Raw genomic sequence first — 24,191 nt, 5'->3', positions numbered from 1 at the left:
ATTCGGCCAATGTGCTCTCAACCGGCCTCTGCGTCGTGGATATTGGTGATGATCCATCTGCTAGCCCCGGCCCGCTAGCTTCCTGAACACTGTGTCTCCCGCTCGCCTAGCGTAGTAATCGACTACTGAACGGCTCCCTGTTTCATCTACTGCTGCTCATTGGACCCTATGATCACCCAGCTACACAGCTGATGCCTGCTGGACTGTTCATTAACACGGTATAATTTTCTTTATCTGTCGGCCCCAGCCTCAAACTCCTAGTCCTGCCCGGTGTGTAGCTAACTGACCCTCTCTGCCCATTCATAGCCATTTACCCATTGTTGTTGTCTTAGCTTTTTACCCATTGTTGTCTTAGCTCTCCCAATCAACACCTGTGATTGCTTTATGCCTCTCTCTAATGTCAATATGCCTTGTATACTGTTGTTTAGGGCAGCTGTCATTGTTTTATTTTACTGTGGAGCCCCTAGTCCTGCTCAACATGCCTCAGATAGCCCCCTTGTCCCACCCCCCACACATGCGGCGACCACACCTAGCTTAACTGGCGCCTACAGAGATGCAACCTCTCTCATCGTCACTCAATGCCTAGGTTTACCCCCACTGTACTATGGCCTGAATCTATCCTACCACGCCCAGAAATCTGGTCTGAATCCTGGCCTAGGAAGGCCACCAAAAATTCTGACATTGCCATCCCCAATTACAACATTTTCCGTCAAGACAGAACTGCCAAAGGGAGCAGAATTGCAATCTACTGTAGAGATAGCCTGCAGAGTTCTGTCATACTATCCAGGTCTATGCCCAAACAGTTTGAGCTTCTACTTTTAAAGATCCATCTCTCCAGAAATAAGTCCCTCACTGTTGCTGCTTGTTATAGACCCCCCTCAGCTCCCAGCTGTGCCCTGGACACCATATGTGAATTGATAGCCCCCCATCTATCGTCAGAGTTCGTACTGCTAGATGACCTAAATTGGGAAATGCTTAACACCCCGGCAGTCCTACAATCTAAGCTAGATGCTCTCAATCTCACACAAATTATCAAGGAACCTACCAGGTACAACCCCAAATCCGTAAACATGGGCACCCTCATAGATATCATCCTGACCAACTTGCCCTCTAAATACACCTCCACTGTTTTCAACCAGGATCTCAGCGATCACTTCCTCATTGCCTGCGTCGGTGATGGGTCCGCGGTCAAACGACCACCCCTCATCACTGTCAAACGCTCCCTAAAAAACGAACTGTCTGTAGGGTGCGCTGTTATCATTTACCAAGACATTTAGCCAGTTAATTGCCATTCATCTAAATTGGGAAATCATTTGACTTGAGATGATGATTAATTGACTGTGTTTTGACAACTCATTCTAAATAAAACAGCTCAGGTAGAAATTGTAATGCTGTTTCCTCCAACAACAATAAAATACTAAAATACTTATGAATACTAACAGTATGCAGTGGAGGTGTGGGAGAAATACATTGTTTAGCCATTGGGAGCATGTATCTATGTATCATGCTCACATGCTGTGTTTCTGATGTAATCTCATAAAAACACAACCATTCAGCAGCATTCTGATTGCCATCTACTCCTCATGCATTCTTTGATCTTAGAAATAAAATATCAGCGGAACATTTTTTGGGGGGGGACTGTCTGTTGTTTTTATTATTATTATATTAATATTGTTTCCTCCTGTGTGCCATGATTAGTTCATTGTCTTTTTCATTATGTTCTGAGGGCGAAATCTTCAGAAGTCAGACAAAGGAAGTATGTAATGAAAGGCAGACTGGGGTGTGTGATTTTAATGTCAGTTTCTTCCTAAATATGACAAGGAGGCAATCCTACCACAGGGAGTAGCAGAGTGTCACACATGTATTGTCACACAATTGTCTTTATCCAACCAGCACAGCATAGTTGTTGCTATATCTAATGTTCTGTGATATGAACTAGGGGTTGTGGCCTAGTCTGAGTCAATTTCAATTGAATTGTACACTGTGCTTTTGTAACCATTCATTTAACCCAGTCTGACCATGGACATGAATATCTGTGACGATTTAATGAAAAGTTGTTTGTTTATTGTGAATTCCTGGATGTGGTACGTACAGATGTTATTGCGTTGTTCATACACAGTCTTTGCACTTTCTAAATTATGCACTGTGACTGTAGACACATCTTTATGATTTGTGTCAAATTTAGAATTTAGAAAGCAGACAAAACACATGTTATAGAGTAATATACAGCATTTGGCAGACATCACTGATTTATTTATTCTTCTCTTATAGCTGAAACCATAACCATTCCAGGAGCAAAGATGTGAGCCAAGTCTCTACAGAGTACAGACCATTCCTACTAATTTCCTCCCTCAGTGATGAGGTGATCCTTGGGTCTATATGGGTCTCCAACGGTGCGGGACAACTTCTTGAATCTTGCCCAGACGTATAATAATGTTTTTCACAGATATGTTACAGAGAGTCTGGCTGCATTGTGTGGCTGATGCTTAAGGGGTGGGGAAAAAAATCCCAAAATTGTTTGCAATGGAGGGTAATATATCCTGTTAACTCCTGGAGTCTATACAGTCCTGCTGATATCATCTTGGAGCTAATTGTATCTCTCGTGCCAATTAGAAATCTCTGGACAAACAAACAGGGAGTCAGATGACAGAAGAGCTAGGATCTAGCTGTCACTGTTATGCTTGTTCTTTAGTGTAAAAAGATAGTAAGGACTAGTGTCTGGGTGCAAATGTCTTGAGACACCAGTCACCACCAAGCTCCTATGCTCTGGGTCATTGGTTGTAATGAAAGGCCAAACTGATGTTGATCTGACAATGTGGTGCAGGCCTGTGAGCTCTGCAACCACAAGGTCTATGTATTCAGCTACGTTCAGATCCCTGGACCTGAGCAATGGACCAGTAAAGGGGAATCAAGACAGCGATGGCACTCCGAGTTTCTATGGTCCTCCAGATCACCCTGTGAAAGAGGAGAGAGAGAAAGAGGGGGATTTTAGAGGGAGATAATGTTCATTTTTCCACAATACCCACAGAGAGCCCCAGCCAAACCCGACATGGCGGAAATGTTCATCAGCATGTGGTTTATTGGACATTAAAGTAAAGTCCTGCACCATATGGACTCAATTCAGCTCCCTGAGCTGCACTAAAGCAGCTGCAAAGCACTAAATAACTTAACTCCACACAGCCATTTTAACCTTGATGGCTATGAATAACATAGCCCAGCCCAGCCCAGCCATTGCAGGCCTATGGCAGTGAATAACGTAGTTCAGTACAGTCGTTTCATCATCATGCATTTTTCTGCTCTTAAGATATCAAAAACATGTGGTGAGCTTGACGTTAGGCCAGGTGCATCGAGTGTGCACGTAATGTGGAAGAAAAAATGTAGGCTAGAAGTTGTTTTGAATACTTAGATACTGTAATACAAGATGTGTGATTGTGGATGTGACTGCAAAATAAATCTGGACCGCTCTTGCTTTGTGCTTGGTGTTATATCAGTCAGATAAGGATAGGACTGGGAGGGTAGAGTTGGTCTATCCATAATCTGATAGGATCAGTCACAGAGACATTCTCTATTTCCTTATCAGTGTTTGGACAGGAATGTACTGTAGGCTATCTCTGACTGGTACCTATTACTACCTGTCTGTAAATTGGTTCCATGGTTCCTTAGCCATCATCAGTAGCTGTAAATGTCAAGCGGCCATCTTTCTTTTATTTTCTTTCTCCACAGACCTACAATAAAACCGAGTGCACTGTGAGGTCAGAGTATGCATCATCATATTAAACTTTATGGACTGCTGAAATTCATTGGTTCTTTAAATCACTGCACTGAGAACTTGTGGTGCGTTGTAGAGGGTCCTCACTCAAAAAAGAGAGTTCATGGAAATCTGGAAGATTAAATCCAAGGTGTGTGTGTTAATCAAAATGATAACAGCTTCCCTAGACAGACTAACTAAGCCACTCTAATGAGAGTGAGAGGGGGTATGGAAGATAGAGGTGGGTACATTACTCTCCCACTTAAATTATGGAGAGGTTAATTGGCAACAGGCTTTTCTGTCATAATGGTAAGAATGGGAGACTGATTTTCTGTCTCTTATTGACTCAGTTTTCTCCAAGGCCGGTGAGCGAGGAACTTAAAAGAAGAACCGGATAAAACCTATTTTAAAGGGAACAGAGCAAGTATGTGTGTGTGGCTGCAAGTGTGGGTGTCGATTGGGATTTAATTGACAGGAAGATTAAAGCTCACATCTGAGAGACGAAGGAGCTTTTTTCTGGCGCCAGCAAAGTCGAAAACAGAAGGAGAGTCTGGTCTCCTCTCCAGTGTCTGCCTGCCTGGCCGAGGTTTGGGGTGCGGTGGGCATGGCCGCTCAAGGTTAGCGCTGGGGACCCCGCTGAGCGCGTGCTGTCTGAGATGGGTCCTACTTGTTGAACATTTATTATCAAACTCTGTTTGCTCCTTTCATCTGCAGCACTCTACGTAAACTACAGAGGCAACTTGCAGCTTGACATCTCTCCATTCATGCTGTACCTTTAACCAGTGGCGGTTCTAGACCATTTCAACTAGGGGGGCCAAGCTGGGGCCAGTTGTACTGTTAGAGGGGCCAGTTACATTAGACGTTCATAATCATTAGTGTTCCGCGTTGCCACTGTCTAATAACGGATGTAAAAAAAGAACGATAGCAAAAATTTGTTATGTAAAAATTATTTCATACTCCACATTTAGGGGGGCCACAAGGGGGTCCAAAATTGTTGTCACAGGGGCACTGCCCCCCCCCCCCCCCCCTCCCCCCAGAAGCGCCCCTGCCTTTAACAGCATGCTGCCACTTCAAAGAGGAAGAGCTGCCTTTGATGTTGCAAAAAGAAAGAACCTCAATGATCTACTAAAACCAATGCAGCAACTTTTTGGAGGGAGCAGGCTGGCTGCTATTCATCTCCAACTAGCTCACTCTCTGAGTTTGAGAAGGGTTCTTCTTCTTAATGTCCAACCTCTGTTCTGTTTTTCCTGTCCATGGCAAGTCTTTCCTTTACAGTCCCTTACTTTGCAAGTCCTTCCTTTGCAGATCCAGCAAACACAGAAAACCCAAGTTAGCATTCTTTAGAGACAAGACACCAGAGCAGGTGGTTAATTCAATGCAAAGGGCTTTATTGGCATGGGAAACATATATTTACATTGCCAAAGCAAGTGAAATTGATAATAAAATATCAGAAATAAACAGTAAACATTACACTCACAAAAGTTCCAAAGGAATAGAGACATTTCAAATGTCAAATTGTGTCTATGTACAGTGTCTCTGTCTGTTTCTCCCATAATCGAAGGTCTTTCCTCTTCACGTTGCTGTAATCAGATTAGTGTCTCCCCTACAACTTAACCTACACAATTTGATCATTTAATTGTATTTAAACTTAAACAAACAGTCACAAAGCAGACTATTTCAATCATCATACTCAGTCATAAAATAGTTACTGATTACATGCAATGCCAGCTTGCGGTACATAATGTGGCTCCAGAATCCAGTAATGATGCCATGTAACAGGAGATACACATGGCGTGCACAGACACACACACACGCACGCACTCACTCGTCCATCTGGGACCAATCTAAACCAGTTGTTTCCTTTGAATCCAATGTTGCAGTAATTTGCAGTTTTTTCAAAGGATCTGTAAGCTTGTGGAAATGACAAATGTGTTTTTGTTTTTCCTGTTTGTGACAGACGAGGAGCCTTTAAATCTGGTGCAGAAATCACAGATATAAAAGGAGAAAGTAGGTGTTCTTCTTGACTGGCTTGCAGCCATCTTTAATCTAAAACATTGCTGGGAAATTGGGCAAAAGGCCAGTTTGTTGACCATGTGTGTAGACTGCAGACCCTCACTCCTGGGAAGATGGAGCAGGGAGGCAGGGCAGGCTGGATTACTAGAGGCTGGGGTTGTGAAGGCTAGGCCGCCCCCTCCACCCCTCCCACCAGCCAACCACACCTCAACACACAGACAACAAGTGCATCTACATTGATTTTCTGCTTTGATCTGTGTGCTGAGATCTGTAGATTTTTTTTCCTTTTCAAATCAAGAGTAATTTCCAATCTAAAAGCGGCAATTACAGTCTGTTGGATATAAAAGGCCTGAAGCTACTGGCACCCTCCATCCTCCCAGACACTGAATAATTCACCACAGCAGAGTTCATTAGCAATCAGGCTTCCTCCATTACAAACATATCCTTAGTGGCTGGAAAATCCAACGGCAAGCAAACCTGTGGAAATGTTATTATTACTGTACTGACTGACTGAGTCTCCTGGCATGAGAACACCTGGACCATTTACTTAGTACTGTCACGATTGGGCGCTTACTTTTCATATTGATTAAACATCCATCATCCTCTTGTATTAACATTTTATGAATTTAGAGAAAAGTGTATTCTGATTGTTTAAAGGTGTAAAACTCATTGTGATTTGTAAACGTTCACATACTGCACCTTTGGTCCAAAGACATTAAGAAATGACTTCACCTCCCTTTCTATGAGTGACAGCTAAGCGTGTGCTCAGAGCTGGAGAACAGGTCCCGGCTAACCTTGTCCCAGGCTAATTGCTAACGAGCCGGCTGGTGGATGAGGCTAGATCAGGGCTAACAGTGATGACCAATGATCAACACTGTAGGATCAGAGATGAGGGGGCGATGCCTGCTCTTCACCACACACATACACACCACACGCCCACCGAGTGATTATAGGGACGGTTGTTTAATCCATCCAATTGTCATCTCATCAAATTTTTAAGCGAGTCCCGTTGCAAATGTCAACAGACAGCAAAAAGTAATATTCATTGCCAGTGACTGATTACAGGGGCAGATGGATTTAACTTTAGCACTTTGTCAGCTCCTTAATTCAATGAACTTGACAATTATTGAAGTGGCTTTATTTTTACCCTTTCTTTTCTACACATGAAAGGCTGCCACACTAATTAGCTTTCATTCTTTCTCTCTTTTTTCATGCTCTTGAATCGGCAGACGTCGTATTCCAATAATTTGCATTATCCTGTGAATCTGGGCTTTGAAGTTCTGATATGCTGTAAGAAATAGGGGCCCACTTATCCCGCATGAAAAAATGTTCAAAGCCCATAAATACGCTGGAACAGATGTACATTATCATTGGATTTACTTTTTTCTCTTTGCTCCTGTATTGGTAATAGACTACCTTGTGTCCTTCTCATCCTTAGCGTTTAGCATCTCGTCTCGACAGAAGCTAGCACCCCACTGGGCCAATCCGCACTTCAAAGCTCTCACTGCCTATCTGCTGGAGACAAAGAAAACACATATGGCAGCCTCTCATTTTCCACAATATCATTGCTCTCCTGATTTTGGAAACAACAAGACAGGGTTCATCTCCACCCTCTCCCCAACACCCCCACCCGACTCCCACTCCTATCGCTCAACAACACACAATCTAAGGGTGTTTTCACATAGTGTCATCTTTAAAATAACTGATCTCAGTACTTTTTCAATTGAACTCTGGGGTCAAAAAAAGCAAAAGAGGTTCTCTTTGTATTCACACTGCTCTTGGATTTGAATGAGGACTCTTTTGCAGGTTCACTTCACCTATTTTGTGGTCCAAGTCCCCTTTGCATATCATTCACATTGCTATGTTTAGAAAGGAACTAAGATATTTTTCCAACATCCACTCAATGCATTCTGGGTTTTAACAAAGTGTAGGACAAGCCATTCCATCAGAATGTGTTAATCAGACAGCTAGATATACATACCTACTTACATTTTGGAAGCTAACAGATTGCATTTAGTTAAAAGATGAGACAATTAGAATCAGAAAATAATAACAGAATAAATAGCAGAAGAATACTTGCAGATTAAAATCCAGTTAAATGTAACTAAATGTAATCTATGTAATCCTCCAAAGTAATTAGGTTCAAATCTGACTTCTCTGGTAACAAATATACTGCTCAAAAAAATAAAGGGAACACTTAAACAACACAATGTAACTCCAAGTCAATCAGACTTCTGTGAAATCAAACTGTCCACTTAGGAAGCAACACTGATTGACAATACATTTCACATGCTGTTGTGCAAATGGAATAGACAACAGGTGGAAATTATAGGCAATTAGCAAGACACCCCCAATAAAGGAGTGGTTCAGCAGGTGGTGACCACAGACCACTTCTCAGTTCCTATGCTTCCTGGCTGATGTTTTGGTCACTTTTGAATGCTGGCGGTGCTTTCACTCTAGTGGTAGCATGAGACGGAGTCTACAACCCACACAAGTGGCTCAGGTAGTGCAGCTCATCCAGGATGGCACATCAATGCGAGCTGTGGAAAGAAGGTTTGCTGTGTCTGTCAGCGTAGTGTCCAGAGCATGGAGGCGCTACCAGGAGACAGGCCAGTACATCAGGAGACGTGGAGGAGCCCGTAGGAGGGCAACAACCCAGCAGCAGGACCGCTACCTCCGCCTTTGTGCAAGGAGGAGCAGGAGGAGCACTGCCAGAGCCCTGAAAATGACCTCCAGCAGGCCACAAATGTGCATGTGTCTGCTCAAACGGTCAGAAACAGACTCCATGAGGGTGGTATGAGGGCCCGACGTCCACAGGTGGGGGTTGTGCTTACAGCCCAACACCGTGCAGGACGTTTGGCATTTGCCAGAGAACACCAAGATTGGCAAATTCGCCACTGGCGCCCTGTGCTCTTCACAGATGAAAGCAGGTTCACACTGAGCACGTGACAGACGTGACAGAGTCTGGAGACGCCGTGGAGAACGTTCTGCTGCCTGCAACATCCTCCAGCATGACCGGTTTGGCGGTGGGTCAGTCATGGTGTGGGGTGGCATTTCTTTGGGGGGCCGCACAGCCCTCCATGTGCTCGCCAGAGGTAGCCTGACTGCCATTAGGTACCGAGATGAGATCCTCAGACCCCTTGTGAGACCATATGCTGGTGCGGTTGGCTCTGGGTTCCTCCTAATGCAAGACAATGCTAGACCTCATGTGGCTGGAGTGTGTCAGCAGTTCCTGCAAGAGGAAGGCATTGATGCTATGGACTGGCCCGCTCATTCCCCAGACCTGAATCCAATTGAGCACATCTGGGACATCATGTCTCGCTCCATCCACCAACGCCACGTTGCACCACAGACTGTCCAGGAGTTGGCGGATGCTTTAGTCCAGGTCTGGGAGGAGATCCCTCAGGAGACCATCCGCCACCTCATCAGGAGCATGCCCAGGCGTTGTAGGGAGGTCATACAGGCACGTGGAGGCCACACACACTACTGAGCCTCATTTTGACTTGTTTTAAGGACATTACATCAAAGTTGGATCAGCCTGTAGTGTGGTTTTCCACTTTAATTTTGAGTGTGACTCCAAATCCAGACCTCCATGGGTTGATAAATTGGTTTTCCATTGATTATTTGTGTGATTTTGTTGTCAGCACATTCAACTATGTAAAGAAATAAGTATTTAATAAGATTATTTCATTCATTCAGATCTAGGATGTGTTATTTTAGTGTTCCCTTTATTTTTTTGAGCAGTGTAGTTGTAAATTGCTGAGGTGTAATCACTTTTGAGGACACAAGCTCAAGTGTACAGTACAAATATGATACAAATATGTTATATGATGTATTTCCTATTACACAGAACTGTATGAATAAGGCTTGACATAACTTACATGCTTTCTAAATATAGTATAATCAAATTATACAATGACTAACTATAAGAGTTCACCTTCCTTATAACTGTAAAATACCTAAAATGCGCATATTTTCTAAAGGTCTCTCGATCAAAACATCTGCCCCCATCACTGTGAACATCTCACAGAGCTTTAGCTTGGCTTCCTGACAAACAGAAAGTGTTTTTTGTTTGAAATCTATTAATCATTTTAGATTACTGGCTATAAATCAATCTCTGAATGTGCTACAGTGACGGAACCCCTCTCACCTGCTGCGCTACGGTGTAAGGATTCCAGGCATATGCGTTGTTAGTGGCTGTGATGTAGGGTTCAGCCAGGAACCCTACATCACAGACTGTCGGACAGTCGTAAGACCGAAAGAAATAGTAGGAGGGACATCACAGCTTCAAGTGGTGTCAGATTTCACATCCTGCTTTACACAGGCAAGAGAGACATACTCCTGTGTCTGTGACAATCAGGGCTCCCGCTTAATGCAAGCCATTTCGATCTACAGTATGGTGTCAACAGATCGATTTATAAGCAAAAATGTTGGTCGGAACCATTACCAGAACGACACAGGTCCCCAAAACAGGGGACTTTACATTTAAGAGGTATAATGCTTTAACTGAAAATTGTACACCCAATGTAGGCTAGTGCCCCATTGAGATAGGATACAAAATAAAATACAATGTTGTGATTCTCACCACATGTTGTCTTCTCACACTATTCAAACCCCACAATCGAAAAACAGCTTATGAAGCTCTCAGACTAATAGATCACATATTGCAAACAAATAATCTGAACTAAAAACTCTACCCATATTTTGGAATTTCTGTGACCAATCAATAATCAACATCCGAAAACAGCACACATTTTTTCTGCAAACCTGCACATCATCATCTTTTCTCATTTGTGGCACCACTGTAGTCTAGTATGAGGGGTTATGGCAGGGGGAATGGTGTTGCAGTAGTCTAGCGTGAGGGGTTATGGCAGGGGAAACGGTGTTGCAGTAGTCTAGTATGAGGGATTATGACAGGGGAAACGGTGTTGCAGTAGTCTAGTGTGAGGGGTTATGGCAGGGGAAATGGTGTTGCAGTAGTCTAGCGTGAGGGGTTATGGCAGGGGAAACGGTGTTGCAGTAGTCTAGTATGAGGGATTATGACAGGGGAAACGGTGTTGCAGTAGTCTAGTGTGAGGGGTTATGGCAGGGGAAACGGTGTTGCAGTAGTCTAGTGTGAGGGGTTATGGCAGGGGAAACGGTGTTGCAGTAGTTTAGTGTGAGGGGTTATGGCAGGGGAAACGGTGTTGCAGTAGTCTAGTATGAGGGATTATGACAGGGGAAACGGTGTTGCAGTAGTCTAGTGTGAAGGGTTATGGCAGGGGTAACGGTGTTGCAGTAGTCTAGTGTGAGGGGTTATGGCAGGGGAAACGGTGTTGCAGTAGTCTAGTATGAGGGGTTATGGCAGGGGAAACGGTGTTGCAGTAGTCTAGTGTGAGGGGTTATGGCAGGGGAAACGGTGTTACAGTGGTCTAGTGTGAGGGGTTATGGCAGGGGAAACGGTGTTGCAGTAGTCTAATGTGAGGGGTTATGGCAGGGGTAACGGTGTTGCAGTAGTCTAGTGTGAGGGGTTATGGCAGGGGAAACGGTGTTGCAGTAGTCTAGTGTGAGGGGTTATGGCAGGGGAAACGGTGTTACAGTGGTCTAGTGTGAGGGGTTATGGCAGGGGAAACGGTGTTGCAGTAGTCTAGTGTGAGGGGTTATGGCAGGGGTAACGGTGTTGCAGTGGTCTAGAGTGAGGGGTTATGGCAGGGGAAACGGTGTTGCCGTAGTCTAGTGTGAGGGGTTATGGCAGGGGAAACAGTGTTGCAGTAGTCTAGTGTGAGGGATTATGGCAGGGGAAACGGTGTCGCAGCAGTCTAGTGTGAGGGATTATGGCAGGGGAAACGGTGTTGCAGTAGTCAAGTGTGAGGGTTTATGGCAGTAGTCTAGTGTGAGGGATTATGGCAGGGGAAACGGTGTTGCAGTAGTCTAGTGTGAGGGATTATGGCAGGGGAAACGGTGTTGCAGTAGTCTAGTGTGAGGGGTTATGGCAGGGGAAACAGTGTTGCAGTAGTCTAGTGTGAGGGGTTATGGCAGGGGTAACGGTGTTGCAGTGGTCTAGTGTGAGGGGTTATGGCAAAAGAAACGGTGCTGCAGTAGTCTAGTGTGAGGGGTTATGGCAGGGAAAACAGTGTTGCAGTAGTCTAGTGTGAGGGGTTATGGCAGGGGTAACGGTGTTGCAGTAGTCTAGTGTGAGGGGTTATGGCAGGGAAAAGAGTGTTGCAGTAGTCTAGTGTGAGGGGTTATGGCAGGGAAAACAGTGTTGCAGTAGTCTAGTGTGAGGGGTTATGGCAGGGGTAACGGTGTTGCAGTAGGTTGGTGGTTGAAGATATCCCTCTTGTGGTGTGGGGGCTGTGCTTTGGCAAAGTGGGTGGGGTTATATACTGCCTGTTTGGGCCTGTCCGGGGGTATCGTCGGACTGGGCCACAGTGTCTCCCGACCCCTCCTGTCTCAGCCTCCAGTATTCTGCTTCAATAGTTTATAGGTCAGGGGGCTAGGGTCAGTCTGTTATATCTGGAGTATTTCTCCTGTTTTATCCGGTGTCCTGTGTGAATTTAAGTATGCTCTCTCTAATTCTCTCTCTTTCTATCTCTCGGAGGACCTGAGCCCTAGGACCATGCTTCAGGACTACCTGGTCTGATGACTCCTTGCTGTCCCCAGTCCACCTGGTTGTGCTGCTGCTCCAGTTTCAACTGTTCTGCCTGCGGCTACGGAACCCTGACCTGTTCACTGGACGTGCTAACCTGTTGACCTGTTGCACCCTCTACCACCACTGTGATTATTATTATCTGACCCTGCTGGTCATCTATGAACATTTGAACATCTTGGCCATGTTCTGTTATAATCTCCACCCGGAACAGCCAGAAGAGGACTGGCCACCCCTCATAGCCTGGTTCCTCTCTAGGTTTCTTCCTAGGTTCTGGCCTTTCTAGGGAGTTTTCCTAGCCACAATGATTCTACACCTGCATTGCTTGCTGTTTGGGGTTTTAGGCTGGGTTTCTCTACAGCACTTTGTGACATCAGCTGATTTATGAATGGCTTTATAAATACATTTGATTGATTGATTGTCTAGTGTGAGGGATTATGGCAGGGGTAACGGTGTTGCAGTAGTCTAGTGAGGGATTATGGCAGGGGTAACGGTGTTGCAGTAGTCTAGTGAGGGGTTATGGCAGGGGTAACGGTGTTGCAGTAGTCTAGCGTGAGGGGTTATGGCAGGGGAAACGGTGTTGCAGTAGTCTAGTGTGAGGGGTTATGGCAGGGGTAACGGTGTTGCAGTGGTCTAGAGTGAGGGGTTATGGCAGGGGAAACGGTGTTGCCGTAGTCTAGTGTGAGGGGTTATGGCAGGGGAAACAGTGTTGCAGTAGTCTAGTGTGAGGGGTTATGGCGTGGGAAACGGTGTTTCAGTAGTCTAGTGAGGGGTTATGGCGTGGGAAACGGTGTTGCAGTAGTCTAGTGTGAGGGGTTATGGCAGGGGAAACGGTGTTGCAGTAGTTTAGTGTGAGGGGTTATGGCAGGGGAAACGGTGTTGCAGTAGTCTAGTGTGAGGGGTTATGGCGTGGGAAACGGTGTTGCAGTAGTCTAGTGTGAGGGGTTATGGCAGGGGTAACGGTGTTGCAGTAGTCTAGTGTGAGGGGTTATGGCAGGGGAAACGGTGTTGCAGTAGTTTAGTGTGAGGGGTTATGGCGTGGGAAATGGTGTTGCAGTAGTCTAGTGTGAGGGGTTATGGCAGGGGAAACGGTGTTGCAGTAGTTTAGTGTGAGGGGTTATGGCGTGGGAAATGGTGTTGCAGTAGTCTAGTGTGTGGTGTGGGAATAATGACAAGCGAACCTGGTGAGCTTTTTGTTCACATTGCCCTAAAAAGGGAACCGGACTATGGAATTCAAGTGAACCAAATGTGAGGGGTTTTAGTTCGGTTCGCTTCTGGGCTCTTTTGAGGGGTTTGAGTTCCTTTGGAGTGTTCACACTGCACAAGCAATTAAGCAAACTGCACTGAGTTCACAAAAATAAGTTATAGTTCACAAAAATATATTATAAAATATTTTTTTCCATTAATTTGTATTTTGACAAATTGCATCAGATCTTTTCTCCTCAGATTTTTTCTGAGCTAATCTGATTGGTCAAAATACCAATTAGTTAAAAAAACATTTGAATTGGGCTTCCTGTATAAACGCAGCCTTAGAGTAACCAGAGGTGTGTATATATGAATGAGTAATGATTTGACATTGTAGCTTTAAATATCCACTGTGTGATGGGAATGGAGCTCTTCCTCAGCTAAGTGAACAGAGCACCATCCTAACTGCCTTCTTTCCAATGTGTTCTCCCCATGTCTCTCAGGGGCCATCACAGAGTAATTGCTGTATTACAGTGGAGTTTGGGCTCATCTATAAATGACCAGGGCTCTATAATAACCCTCTGACCTGGGTTCATCTGAATGCTCACACACAGAGCACCAAACACACATACACACACACACACACACACACACACACACACACACACACACACACACACACACAGAGAGAGAGACAGAGACAGAGAGAGCGAGAAAGAGCCAAAGCAAGCAACTGAGGCAGATATTGATCTGAGGTCAGTCTAATTATTCCTGTGGTGATATCTCTCTGGTGCTCATCATGCTAAACCAACCTGCCTGCCCCACTCTGCTTTGCTCTGAGAGGATTAACAGGAGGCGACGCATACATTAGACGGCAAAAAGGAGAACAGAAATTCTGCAGAGCAGATACTTACAGACAGTACAGGGCAAATCAAACACCTTAGAAATTATAGCAGTGCAATTTCCAATTTCTGCGTTAGTAATTAACATAATACCAGTGAGTTCAAAAAGACATGTCAAAGCCAAACAAATCAAAGAATCCAAAGAATGACTTTGAAAGACTGATCTTAGATATTGCTGTGGTTTCTATACCCACTCCTAGCTAAGATATATCCATGTAGACCCTGCAGTGGGCTGGGAATACAATTGATGTACTAAAAATTAAATGAAGAAATGGAGCTTTGGAAATGGTTTGCTGTATCAGTGTCGGAGGGATAGATACTGTTTATCATGATGCCGACTTCTCCGGACACACAAACGTAGCTGATTTAAATGGGCTGTATTTGGCAGAGAATGGCAGGTCACGTTGCCGAGAGACACGTTGCCGTGGACACTCTGTGGTCGTCCCAATGAGAGATAAGAGCTTAAGCTGCATATCAAAGGGTGTGCATGTAGAGAGCGTGGCATGGCGGGCAGCTGTTGCCAGCCAGATTTGGGAGCCCACCGAGGCTTCATGGGGTGGGATCCTCCCCTCTCCCCTGCCCTCTGACGCTCTCATCCCCACATGTTCCCACATACAGCCACATCAAACAGGCAGGGGAGCCTAGTGGTTAGAGCGTTGGGCTAGTAACCGAAAGGTTGCAAGTTTGAATCCCCGAGCGGACAAGGTACAAATCTGTCGTTCTGCCCTTGAACAAGGCAGTTAACCCACTGTTCCTAGGCCGTCATTGAAAATAAGAATTTGTTCTTAACTGACTTGCCTAGTTAAATAAAGGTAAAATAAAAATACACGGCACATCGAAACACACACACAAGCGGATAAAACGACCTCCAATAAACCCAAACGTACTAACACTACAATGAGGAAACGTATGCATAAAAAACACCACAGACACAGAGGTCCAGCAGAAACAGATTCCAAGACACACAGATAGGCGACCTGTGGTGGTTTAGATCACACACACACTCCCTCCCTCACCCATATACAAATACGCACAGCACAAACCCACACAAAGAGGAGTCAGCAGACGTATTCTAGGGAACAGGTTCATACTTTAATGAAAGGGTATCTCCCTCGGCACAGTTCTGCTATCAAATAAATAAAGCAATTAATCAAAAACTGTCTATATAAACAAAGTAATGAAAAAGCCATTAGGGAAAAGAGAGAAAGGGTCTGGTCTGCTATTGAGGAACTGAACAGCAAGTGTTAGACATGTTTCATTTACAACAATCACCAAGAAGAAGTGAAGGAAGTGAGAGAAAGAGACAACTATCCTTCCCTGCTAGCACTGATTGGCACAGCGGATACAGTAGAGAAGTGACAAAATAGTAGGCAAGTGTGATAGCTTGGCAGAAATACTGTATATTCGCTCAGTCATTCAATTATTATAAATACGTTTATTCCTTCTACACGATACTGGTATAACCTTTCTGCAGTCCATATACTATTTACATTAGTTTAACATGTAGATACAGTAATTTTACAAAACATAATTTAGTGATGGAATACAGTGAGAACATTTAATTCAGTCTTGTCTGTAAATACCAAAACTGAATACATTTACAGATGAAGAAGATACAGTGGAGCATTCTGGAGCAGAACTTTAGGTGCCGGTGAAGCTGGAGTGTCCCTTTAAAGAGGCACAGTGCACTATTTTTGACCAGAGACCCTGGGCCCTGGTCAAAAGTTGTACATTATATAGGGAATAGGGCTCCATTTCAGACACACCATAGAGATATCTGTTCCAGTGCTGCCCCACTAATACCACAGTACTCTAGAGGCACATGGCACCATTCATCTAGTGCCTGTGGTGTTGGGGGGAGGGATTGTAAGTTTAACTGAGGATGAGAACCCAAGCAGATCCCTGCCTATTAGCCACAGTGTCTGTCTGAGGGGATCACTGCAGACACCTTCTCTCTCTCTCACACACACACACACACACACACACACACACACACACACACACACACACACACACACCACACACACACACACACACCTCTACTGTTTAGCTGCGGTGTTGCAGTGGTGTGAACACTACAACATGAGTTATAGTGTTGAGATGGGCTCTGTCAGATGGGGTGCTGCCATGCTAGGCCAGACAGATGCTAGTGCCAAGCAGATCGCAGAGCGGCAGCGTTCCAGGGGGGAGAGGGGCTGTGGAATGGGGTGCAGCTGAGTTCCCCTTGGGGGTGGCTGAGGTGGGTGACTGTGTCCCGTGGTGAGGCCAGCTTGACTGGTGCCTCTGCTAATGGACAGTCTGCAGCTATGTGAGAGAAGGCAGCACTGGAACTCAGGACAAGACTGGAATGCACCAGATTCCCTCAACTGACCCAAAACACACACTAACGGAAACTTGTAGTAAAAGCTCTAAACCTATACATAACCCAGAGTGGAAAGTTGGCTTTGATGTCCACACACCTGGTGTGAGGTTCAACACACCTGTAGGGGAATTTGTGAACTCTTCACACCTGCTCACAACGCATAGCCAGTAGCGAGGTCTATTAGCTCATACTGACTACCAATGTTCCCTCTAAGATGCGCAAGAGAGCGGGCGTGCAGCTTCCCCAGGACTGCCATGCAGATGAAATATCAGTCCACACAGAGAAGCACAAACTTTCTAGAGTTTTCCCCATTATTTGACATGTTTCTGTTGACTGTAGGAATTGTGATCGAATCAATACAATATAAGCCACTTTCAATGCAACATACCAAAACAAACTATGCAAGAGATCTGTTGTAGGCAGAACGCATCAGAGTAGGATTTTATTGCATTGACAGGCACAACATAGGCTGTACTCTACATAGACCGGTGCACCATAACCAATCAGACCTGCAGTAGGCCTATATGCAAATAGACCATTGCCATATATGGATCTGTGCCATTCACTTTTGAACTGAACTAGAGCATGAGTGGTGGTGAGTAGATGAGTTTGTTTTGAGATCAAAGCCAGAGCTACATGTAGCGACGTGTGTACATGTGTTCATATCTTTCGCTAGTTAGTCAGTTATTAGCCCAGTTATAGATCATTTGTAGTCAGCAATGGGGGAGTGATTGCTTCCTACAAGAGCACAAATCGTGTGCATTACTAGACATCTTTGAAAAGTCAGGTAAATTGCATATTTGTCTTAAAGGAGCAGTGTAGCCAATAGGCAGAGGGTAGCATATGTTGCCTGATTCTCTGTAATAATGGTATTGTGAATAACAATGCATTTTATTTTATAAAGTGGATTCTTGCATCAAACACAACATTGAGTCACCTTGTCTGAAGGCCAGATGGATGAACAGGTTAATCTCAAGCCCTGCATGTTTTTTTCAAAAGTTTCATGGAATGTAGGCCTACATTGAACACCACACACTGTCTGCTACTGTTGGCTGAATGATAGAACAGCTATTTCCATGTTGACATATTATGGGATGCATTGTCTCCATTGTTTTTGATGGTAGGCCAGTCTAGTAGGTCTACATTGTGAAATAGCCACAGTAGCCTACTTGACCACTGTTAAAACAAAGCGGTTACCGCCTCAATGTTCACATTAAACACACTTCGAATTTTCACAACGTTCAAGTTTGTGCTCAGCAGACCTGAAATTTGCTCAGTGATGAAAAACAATAGAGTGAACATTGCCGATTACAGTATTTTCCTCTTTACCCTGACCAGATGATACTCGGTCAGGAGCTCCTGGACTAGATGCAGGCATACCGTAGTGACCTGTCCTAAACAGTGGTGTAGGGTTCTGATGGTTCACCTAGGGTGGGAGAGGATCTGAGAGGTCCTGTGTGGTTGAAGCTGCCTGTCCGACAGCAGGCCTTCAGCAGGGTGAGTTATGGTCCTGGTGGAGCCTGTGGGCTGGGCCTGGTGTCACCTAGCACCAGAGGAATGAGACAGACAGCTGAGAGCCTCCACCCCGGCCCAGCCCGCCCAGCCAGCATCATAAACAGAGCCTTGTTGCCTGAGTGCTGGAGACACATGGCGTGATGGCGGCCTGGTGAAACGGGTGCAGACAGCTGGGGACAGGGGGATGCCTCATGAGGGGACAGCGGTTAGGGTCATGTGTTATGATCAGACCTGGAGGCTCATGGGACTGCTGTGGATTGTCAACCCTCACATACTTATGATTCAGCTAATGAGAAAGAGCCTTACTGTGAACTGCTAACCACAACGATTAGACAGACACTGTTCAGAAGGCAGAGATGTACTTGAGAAGGTGTACACTGACCATTTGTGTGAAAGAACTGTGTGTGGTGATATTAGAGGGAGAGAGTTGTATCTTTGATGGTCTAAATTGTATACATAGTGGTCTTTCGATAGTGTACATCAGGAAAATGGGGTTGAGTGAGAAACAAATGTAGATTGTTGATACAAAATGTCACATTATAAATAAATCTTATAATGTTGATAATATATGTACATACAATATGTAGGTAAAACATGTAGGAACATTTCAACACTACATTATTGCAGATTGTATCATCTTTAAAAAATAAAACAAAATGTAACTGAAAAATAGCATCTGATTAATAACAATAATACCAACAATTCCATTAATAACACTAGAGGTAGCAGCTGATTACAGTCTTCTATTCTCACTGACCATTTCAACATCGTTCTCTCAGGGAGGGTCCTGTATTGCATGTGAGATTCAGGAGCTGGATGATCTTGTCTTCATCATATCCAGCCAATGCCTGTCAGTCCTCTGTTCTGACAGCCCAAAGTGTCTCCAATGCAACTGCACCCACAAGTGCTTTTCAGTGGCGACAGGGGTGTCACAGCAGACAGGTAATACATGCACACAGACACCACACCACACACACACACGCGCAAATATTCATATAAACCAATGCACACATGCTCTCTCACACACACACACACACACAGTATATTCATACACACAAATGTACACATTTTTCTCTTTCGCACGCACGCACTCTCTAACACAAACTCACTGGACACTGAGCATCATATATATTTTTTCTTTTTACATCAGTCTTTCCATCCAAACCAGCCCTTCACCTCTGATTCCCCTTCCCCAAAACGTAGAGGTCTGTGAGGATGGCAGTGCCAGTATGGCTTTGAAGTCAGCTAGTTTTTCAGAGTAGAGGGTTTCATGGAACCAGACAGAGGGATGAGAGTCCATACAGCCAAGTCTCTTTTCTCCTTCTGTTCCTCTCAGGCTCCCCTGTTACATCCCTCTGCCCTGTCCTGCTCCTGGTTCCTGGCACGCCTGAAGACCAAGACACTGTCCTGCTGCCTCACAGGGACTCTTCATGCCTGGACAACCCCATAATAACCCTCTTCACCCTGCACCTCCCGCTGTCTGTCCAACTCCTCTTGATGTCCCGTCCTCTTAGCCCACAGGGCCATGCAAGACCCAACTCCCCCTGACAGTGACACAGTTCTGGCTGTGCTGTTACTGTGCTGTGTGGGAGGGGCCTGTCTGTCTGTAGAGTCTACTGGCCTGGCAGCGGCCCGGTGGGTGGGGCGGAGAAGGTGCTCAGGGGCCAGGGGCAGCAGGGCAGAGAGCTGGCTGGCTGGCTCAGGACTGGTAGAAATGGTGGTAGTGGTGGTGGTGTTCATGGTGGTGATGATGCTCGTGCCTCTGAACCATCTGGGCCAGCCCTCCTTCATAGAGGAGCACACTGGGTAGGACCCTCACCTGCTCCTTCTCCACCACAGACCCCACTGGAGCCCCCAGGGCCCGGTACTGCTGTTGGCCCTCCTTGGCCCTCTGCTTGTGCCTGCGGTAGGGGGCTGAGGACTGGTGAGGGGGGGCCTGGCTGGGTAGGGCCGGGGGAGGTGGGGCCCCTCTGCTCCTCATCACCCTGCCCGTGGTGGTCTGTGTGGGGTGCGTGCGGCTGTGGGTCTTGGGGGAGCGCAGAGCGTGTTTACCTGAGTCTTTACTCGGTCTTGGGGGACAAAGGGTGTCAGGGCCTGGGGCAGCGCTGCTCTCCATGGCCACCTGTGAGCGACGGTGGTGGGAGTAGGTGTGGCCATTCTCTGGTTCATGAGAGCGAGACCTGGTCTGGTTCGATGGTCGGGTCTGTGGCTCTGCTTTCACAGGCTCTGTGGTGGGGGCTGGAGAGGGGAGAAATACAGGTCAGGATAAATAACCCATGATGGGTAAATTGATACATCAATAACTTAATTGAAAGACTGAGAAGTTCATAACTCAAACGTTAAAATTACCAGTTCAATACTTTTGTAATACCTCTTTTCATTTTTTCTGCTTTCTTTTTTCACAGGACAAAGTGTATTTTTCTGCTTTGAACTAGAGGGGAAGTCACACTAAAAAAATAATCCCGTCAACACAGACATTTAAACAAAAGCAGCCCCATATTAAACAGAATTTAATTCACTTCATGAGGCCTGGCCCCTGAAGACATATCGTATTGTGCCCTGGTGCGTCCAGATGTTTTACTGGCCAGACCTGCCTGCCTGTCTCCCTCCAAGCAGGTGCTGGGGTAATGAAGGCCTCTCTCTATCTGGACACAGCTTCAAAGTACCGCGGTGCTGTGATCGGTCAGTGCCTCTAGTCTCCAATCTCTCCATCATCACCCCAAGCCCTAGCCTCCCCATCCCTCTGGCTTTCTACGCCCCGGACCAGCTCACCTGCTCCAAAGCGGGATGTGTAATTCTCGATGCCGGCCAGATCTAGGTAGTGGTTCCTGCGCTCCAGGTTCTCATCCACACAGTGGCGCTGGCAGCCCCGACTCTGACCCTGACCCTGCTGGGTCAGAACCTGGTGCTGGATAGTGTGGTGGTCACTGTGATGGCGCCTGGAGGGGAGAGAGATGCGACTTTACAACAGCTTGAAGCAGTTTTTTAGCTCTCTAAGACGCATTCTAAAACATACATTCTGCCGGTGTCAAAATAAAGATTGTTATTAGTGTCAAATATGTACATTATTGTCTTGTAAAACCTTGATGCAGGCTGTAGAACATATGTTACCTGAGGAGGGCTCGAGACTTCTTCTCTGCACTTTTAAGGTCTTCAATGCACTTGTCAGTCTTGGTTCTGGGGTGGGGCATGTCTGTGAGAGAGCAGGACATTATCAAAAAGAGCAGCCACACACACACATTTCTCTCAGAAGAAAGAAACCTTTGTTCACTGCCTTTTACTTTGAAGATCTATAAAAGAGAAAAAAACAACAATGCTTCATTTATTTACTCCAGGCCTCATATAAGAGAAAGAAATACCAGTCAAAAGTTTGGAAACAGCTATTCATTCCAGGGTTTTTCTTTATTTGTACCATTTTCTACATTGTAGAATAATAGTGAAGACATTAAAACTATGAAATAACACATATGGAATCATGTAGTAACCAAAAAAAGTGTTACACAAATCTAAATATATGATTTGTATTGTGCATATACCTTTTGACTATTGGATGTTCTTTAGTATTGCCAGTGTAACAGTATAGCTTCCGTCCCTCTCCTCGCTCCTACCTGGGCTCGAACCAGGAACACATCGACAACAGCCACCCTCGAAGCAGCGTTACCCATGCAGAGCAAGGGGAACAACTACTCCAAGTCTCAGAGCGAGTGACGTTTGAAACGCTATTAGCGCGCACCCCGCTAACTAGCTAGCCATTTCACATCGGTTAAACCAGCCTAATCTCGGGAGTTGATAGGCTTGAAGTCATAAACAGCGCAATGCTTGAAGCATTGCGAAGAGCTGCTGGCAAAACGCACGAAAGTGCTGTTTGAATGAATGCTTACGAGCCTGCTGGTGCCTACCACCGTTCAGTCAGACTGCTCTATCAAATAATATTTTTTACATTTTTTTTTTTTTTTTACATTTTAGTCATTTAGCAGACGCTCTTATCCAGAGCGACTTACAGTAGTGAATGCATACATTTCATAAATTTTTTCCCGTACTGGTCCCCCGTGGGAATCGAACCCACAACCGTGGCGTGCAAACACCATGCTCTACCAACTGAGCCACACGGGACACAAATAATAGACTTAATTATAATATAATAAAACAAAGAAATACGAGTGCTGGTCATTAATATGGTCGAATCCGGAAACTATCATCTCGAAAACAAAACGTTTATTCTTTCACTGAAATACGGAACCGTTCCGTATTTTATCTAACGGGTGGCATCCCTAAGTCTAAATATTCCTGTTACATTGCACAACTTTCAATGTTATGTCATAATTACGTAAAATTCTGGCAAATTAGTTCACAACGAGCCAGGCGGCCCAAACTGTTGCATATACCCTGACTCTGCGTGCAATGAACGCAAGAGATGCCACAATTTCACCTGGTTAATAGTACCTGCTAACTTGGATTTCTTTTAGCTAAATATGCAGGTTTAAAAATATATACTTCTGTGTATTGATATTAAGAAAGGCATTGATGTTTATGGTTCGGTACAGTCGTGCAACGATAGTGCTTTTTTCGCAAATGCACTTTTGTTAAATCATCCCCCGTTTGGCGAAGTTGGCCGTCTTTGTTAGGAAGAAATAGTCTTCAGACAGTTCGCAACGAGCCAGGCGGCCCAAACTGCTGCATATACCCTGACTCTGTTGCAAGAGGTGACACATTTTCCCTAGTTAAAAGTATTTCATGTTAGCAGGCAATATTAACTAAATATGCAGGTTTAAAAATATATACTTGTGTATTGATTTTAAGAAAGACATTGATGTTTATGGTTAGGTACACGTTGGAGCAATGACAGTCCTTTTTCGCGAATGTGCACCGCATCAATTATATGCAACGCAGGACAGGCTAGATAAACTAGTAATATCATCAACCATGTGTAGTTAACTAGTGATTATGATTGATTGATTGTTTTTTTTATAAGATAAGTTTAATGCTAGCTAGCAACTTACCTTGGCTTCTTACTGCATTCGCGTAATAGGCAGGTTCCTCGTGGAGTGCAATGTAAAGCAGGTGGTTAGAGCGTTGGACTAGTTAACCGCAAGGTTGCAAGATTGAATCCCCGAGCTGACAAGGTAAAAATCTGTCGTTCTGCCCCTGAACAAGGCAGTTAACCCACCTTTCCTAGGCAGTCATTGAAAATAAGAATGTGTTCTCAACTGACTTGCCTAGTTAAATAAAGGTGTAAACCTTTTTTTTTTTTTTTTTTTTTTTTTTAAATAATAATCGGCCAAATCGGTGTCCATACCAATTTACGATTGTTATGAAATCTTGAAATCGGCCCTAATTAATTGGCCATTCCGATGAGTCGGTCGACCTCTAGTACTGTATATATAATCCAGAGTTTATTAATGAAGTGAGATATGTTGTGGTTTGAAATTAGCATGAAGACAGCCAGCTAATGGTTTGTTTTCAAAGCCTGCTTCTTTTGAATCGCTTGACATTATAAATAGCCCCAACAACAGGAAGTAAACAAACAGGGCATCATATTTTGTAGCAATTTTTTATTTATTCTCAATACTTGTTTACCAAGTCGTCAGTTAGAAAAGTTACATTGAATGTAGCTATATTTTACCGACAGCTCTGAGAAGTGGGGGGGTGAGGGAGAAGAAGAAACACTTTGGAGAAAAATAAAATGGTTGTGGTTATCAAAAGGGGTTGGTGCATCTCTTAAGGTTTCTTTCACAGTATTTGAAGGCACTGGGGGGTTCTCAGCTCTGTCACTACTCCCATCATTAAAAATGAACCCCATTGTGCCGGAGAGATGGAGAGACAGGCAGAGAGTGAGAG

At 44.9% G+C, this 24,191-nt stretch overlaps 1 protein-coding gene across 1 annotated transcript in view; it reads right to left on the bottom strand.

Annotated features, from left to right (window-relative positions):
• Positions 1–17,247: 17,247 nt before the first annotated feature.
• Positions 17,248–24,191, bottom strand: part of LOC106587577 (protein naked cuticle homolog 1) — a 37,927-nt gene continuing 30,983 nt past the window's right edge. Inside the window, exons 8-10 of the mRNA XM_014176100.3 lie at positions 21,465–21,546; positions 21,126–21,292; positions 17,248–20,591 (exon numbers count right to left, since the gene is read on the bottom strand). Of these exons, the coding sequence (XP_014031575.1) occupies positions 20,053–20,591; positions 21,126–21,292; positions 21,465–21,546 (788 nt within the window). The 3' untranslated portion in view covers positions 17,248–20,052. The remainder of the gene's footprint in view (positions 20,592–21,125; positions 21,293–21,464; positions 21,547–24,191) is intronic.

This window comes from Salmo salar, chromosome 26 (assembly GCF_965601325.2).
Source record: "Salmo salar chromosome 26, fSalSal1, whole genome shotgun sequence".
NCBI classification, from domain to species: domain Eukaryota; kingdom Metazoa; phylum Chordata; class Actinopteri; order Salmoniformes; family Salmonidae; genus Salmo; species Salmo salar.
Note: the sequence above shows the minus strand (reverse complement) of the source record. Positions and strands in the feature narration are given on the sequence as shown.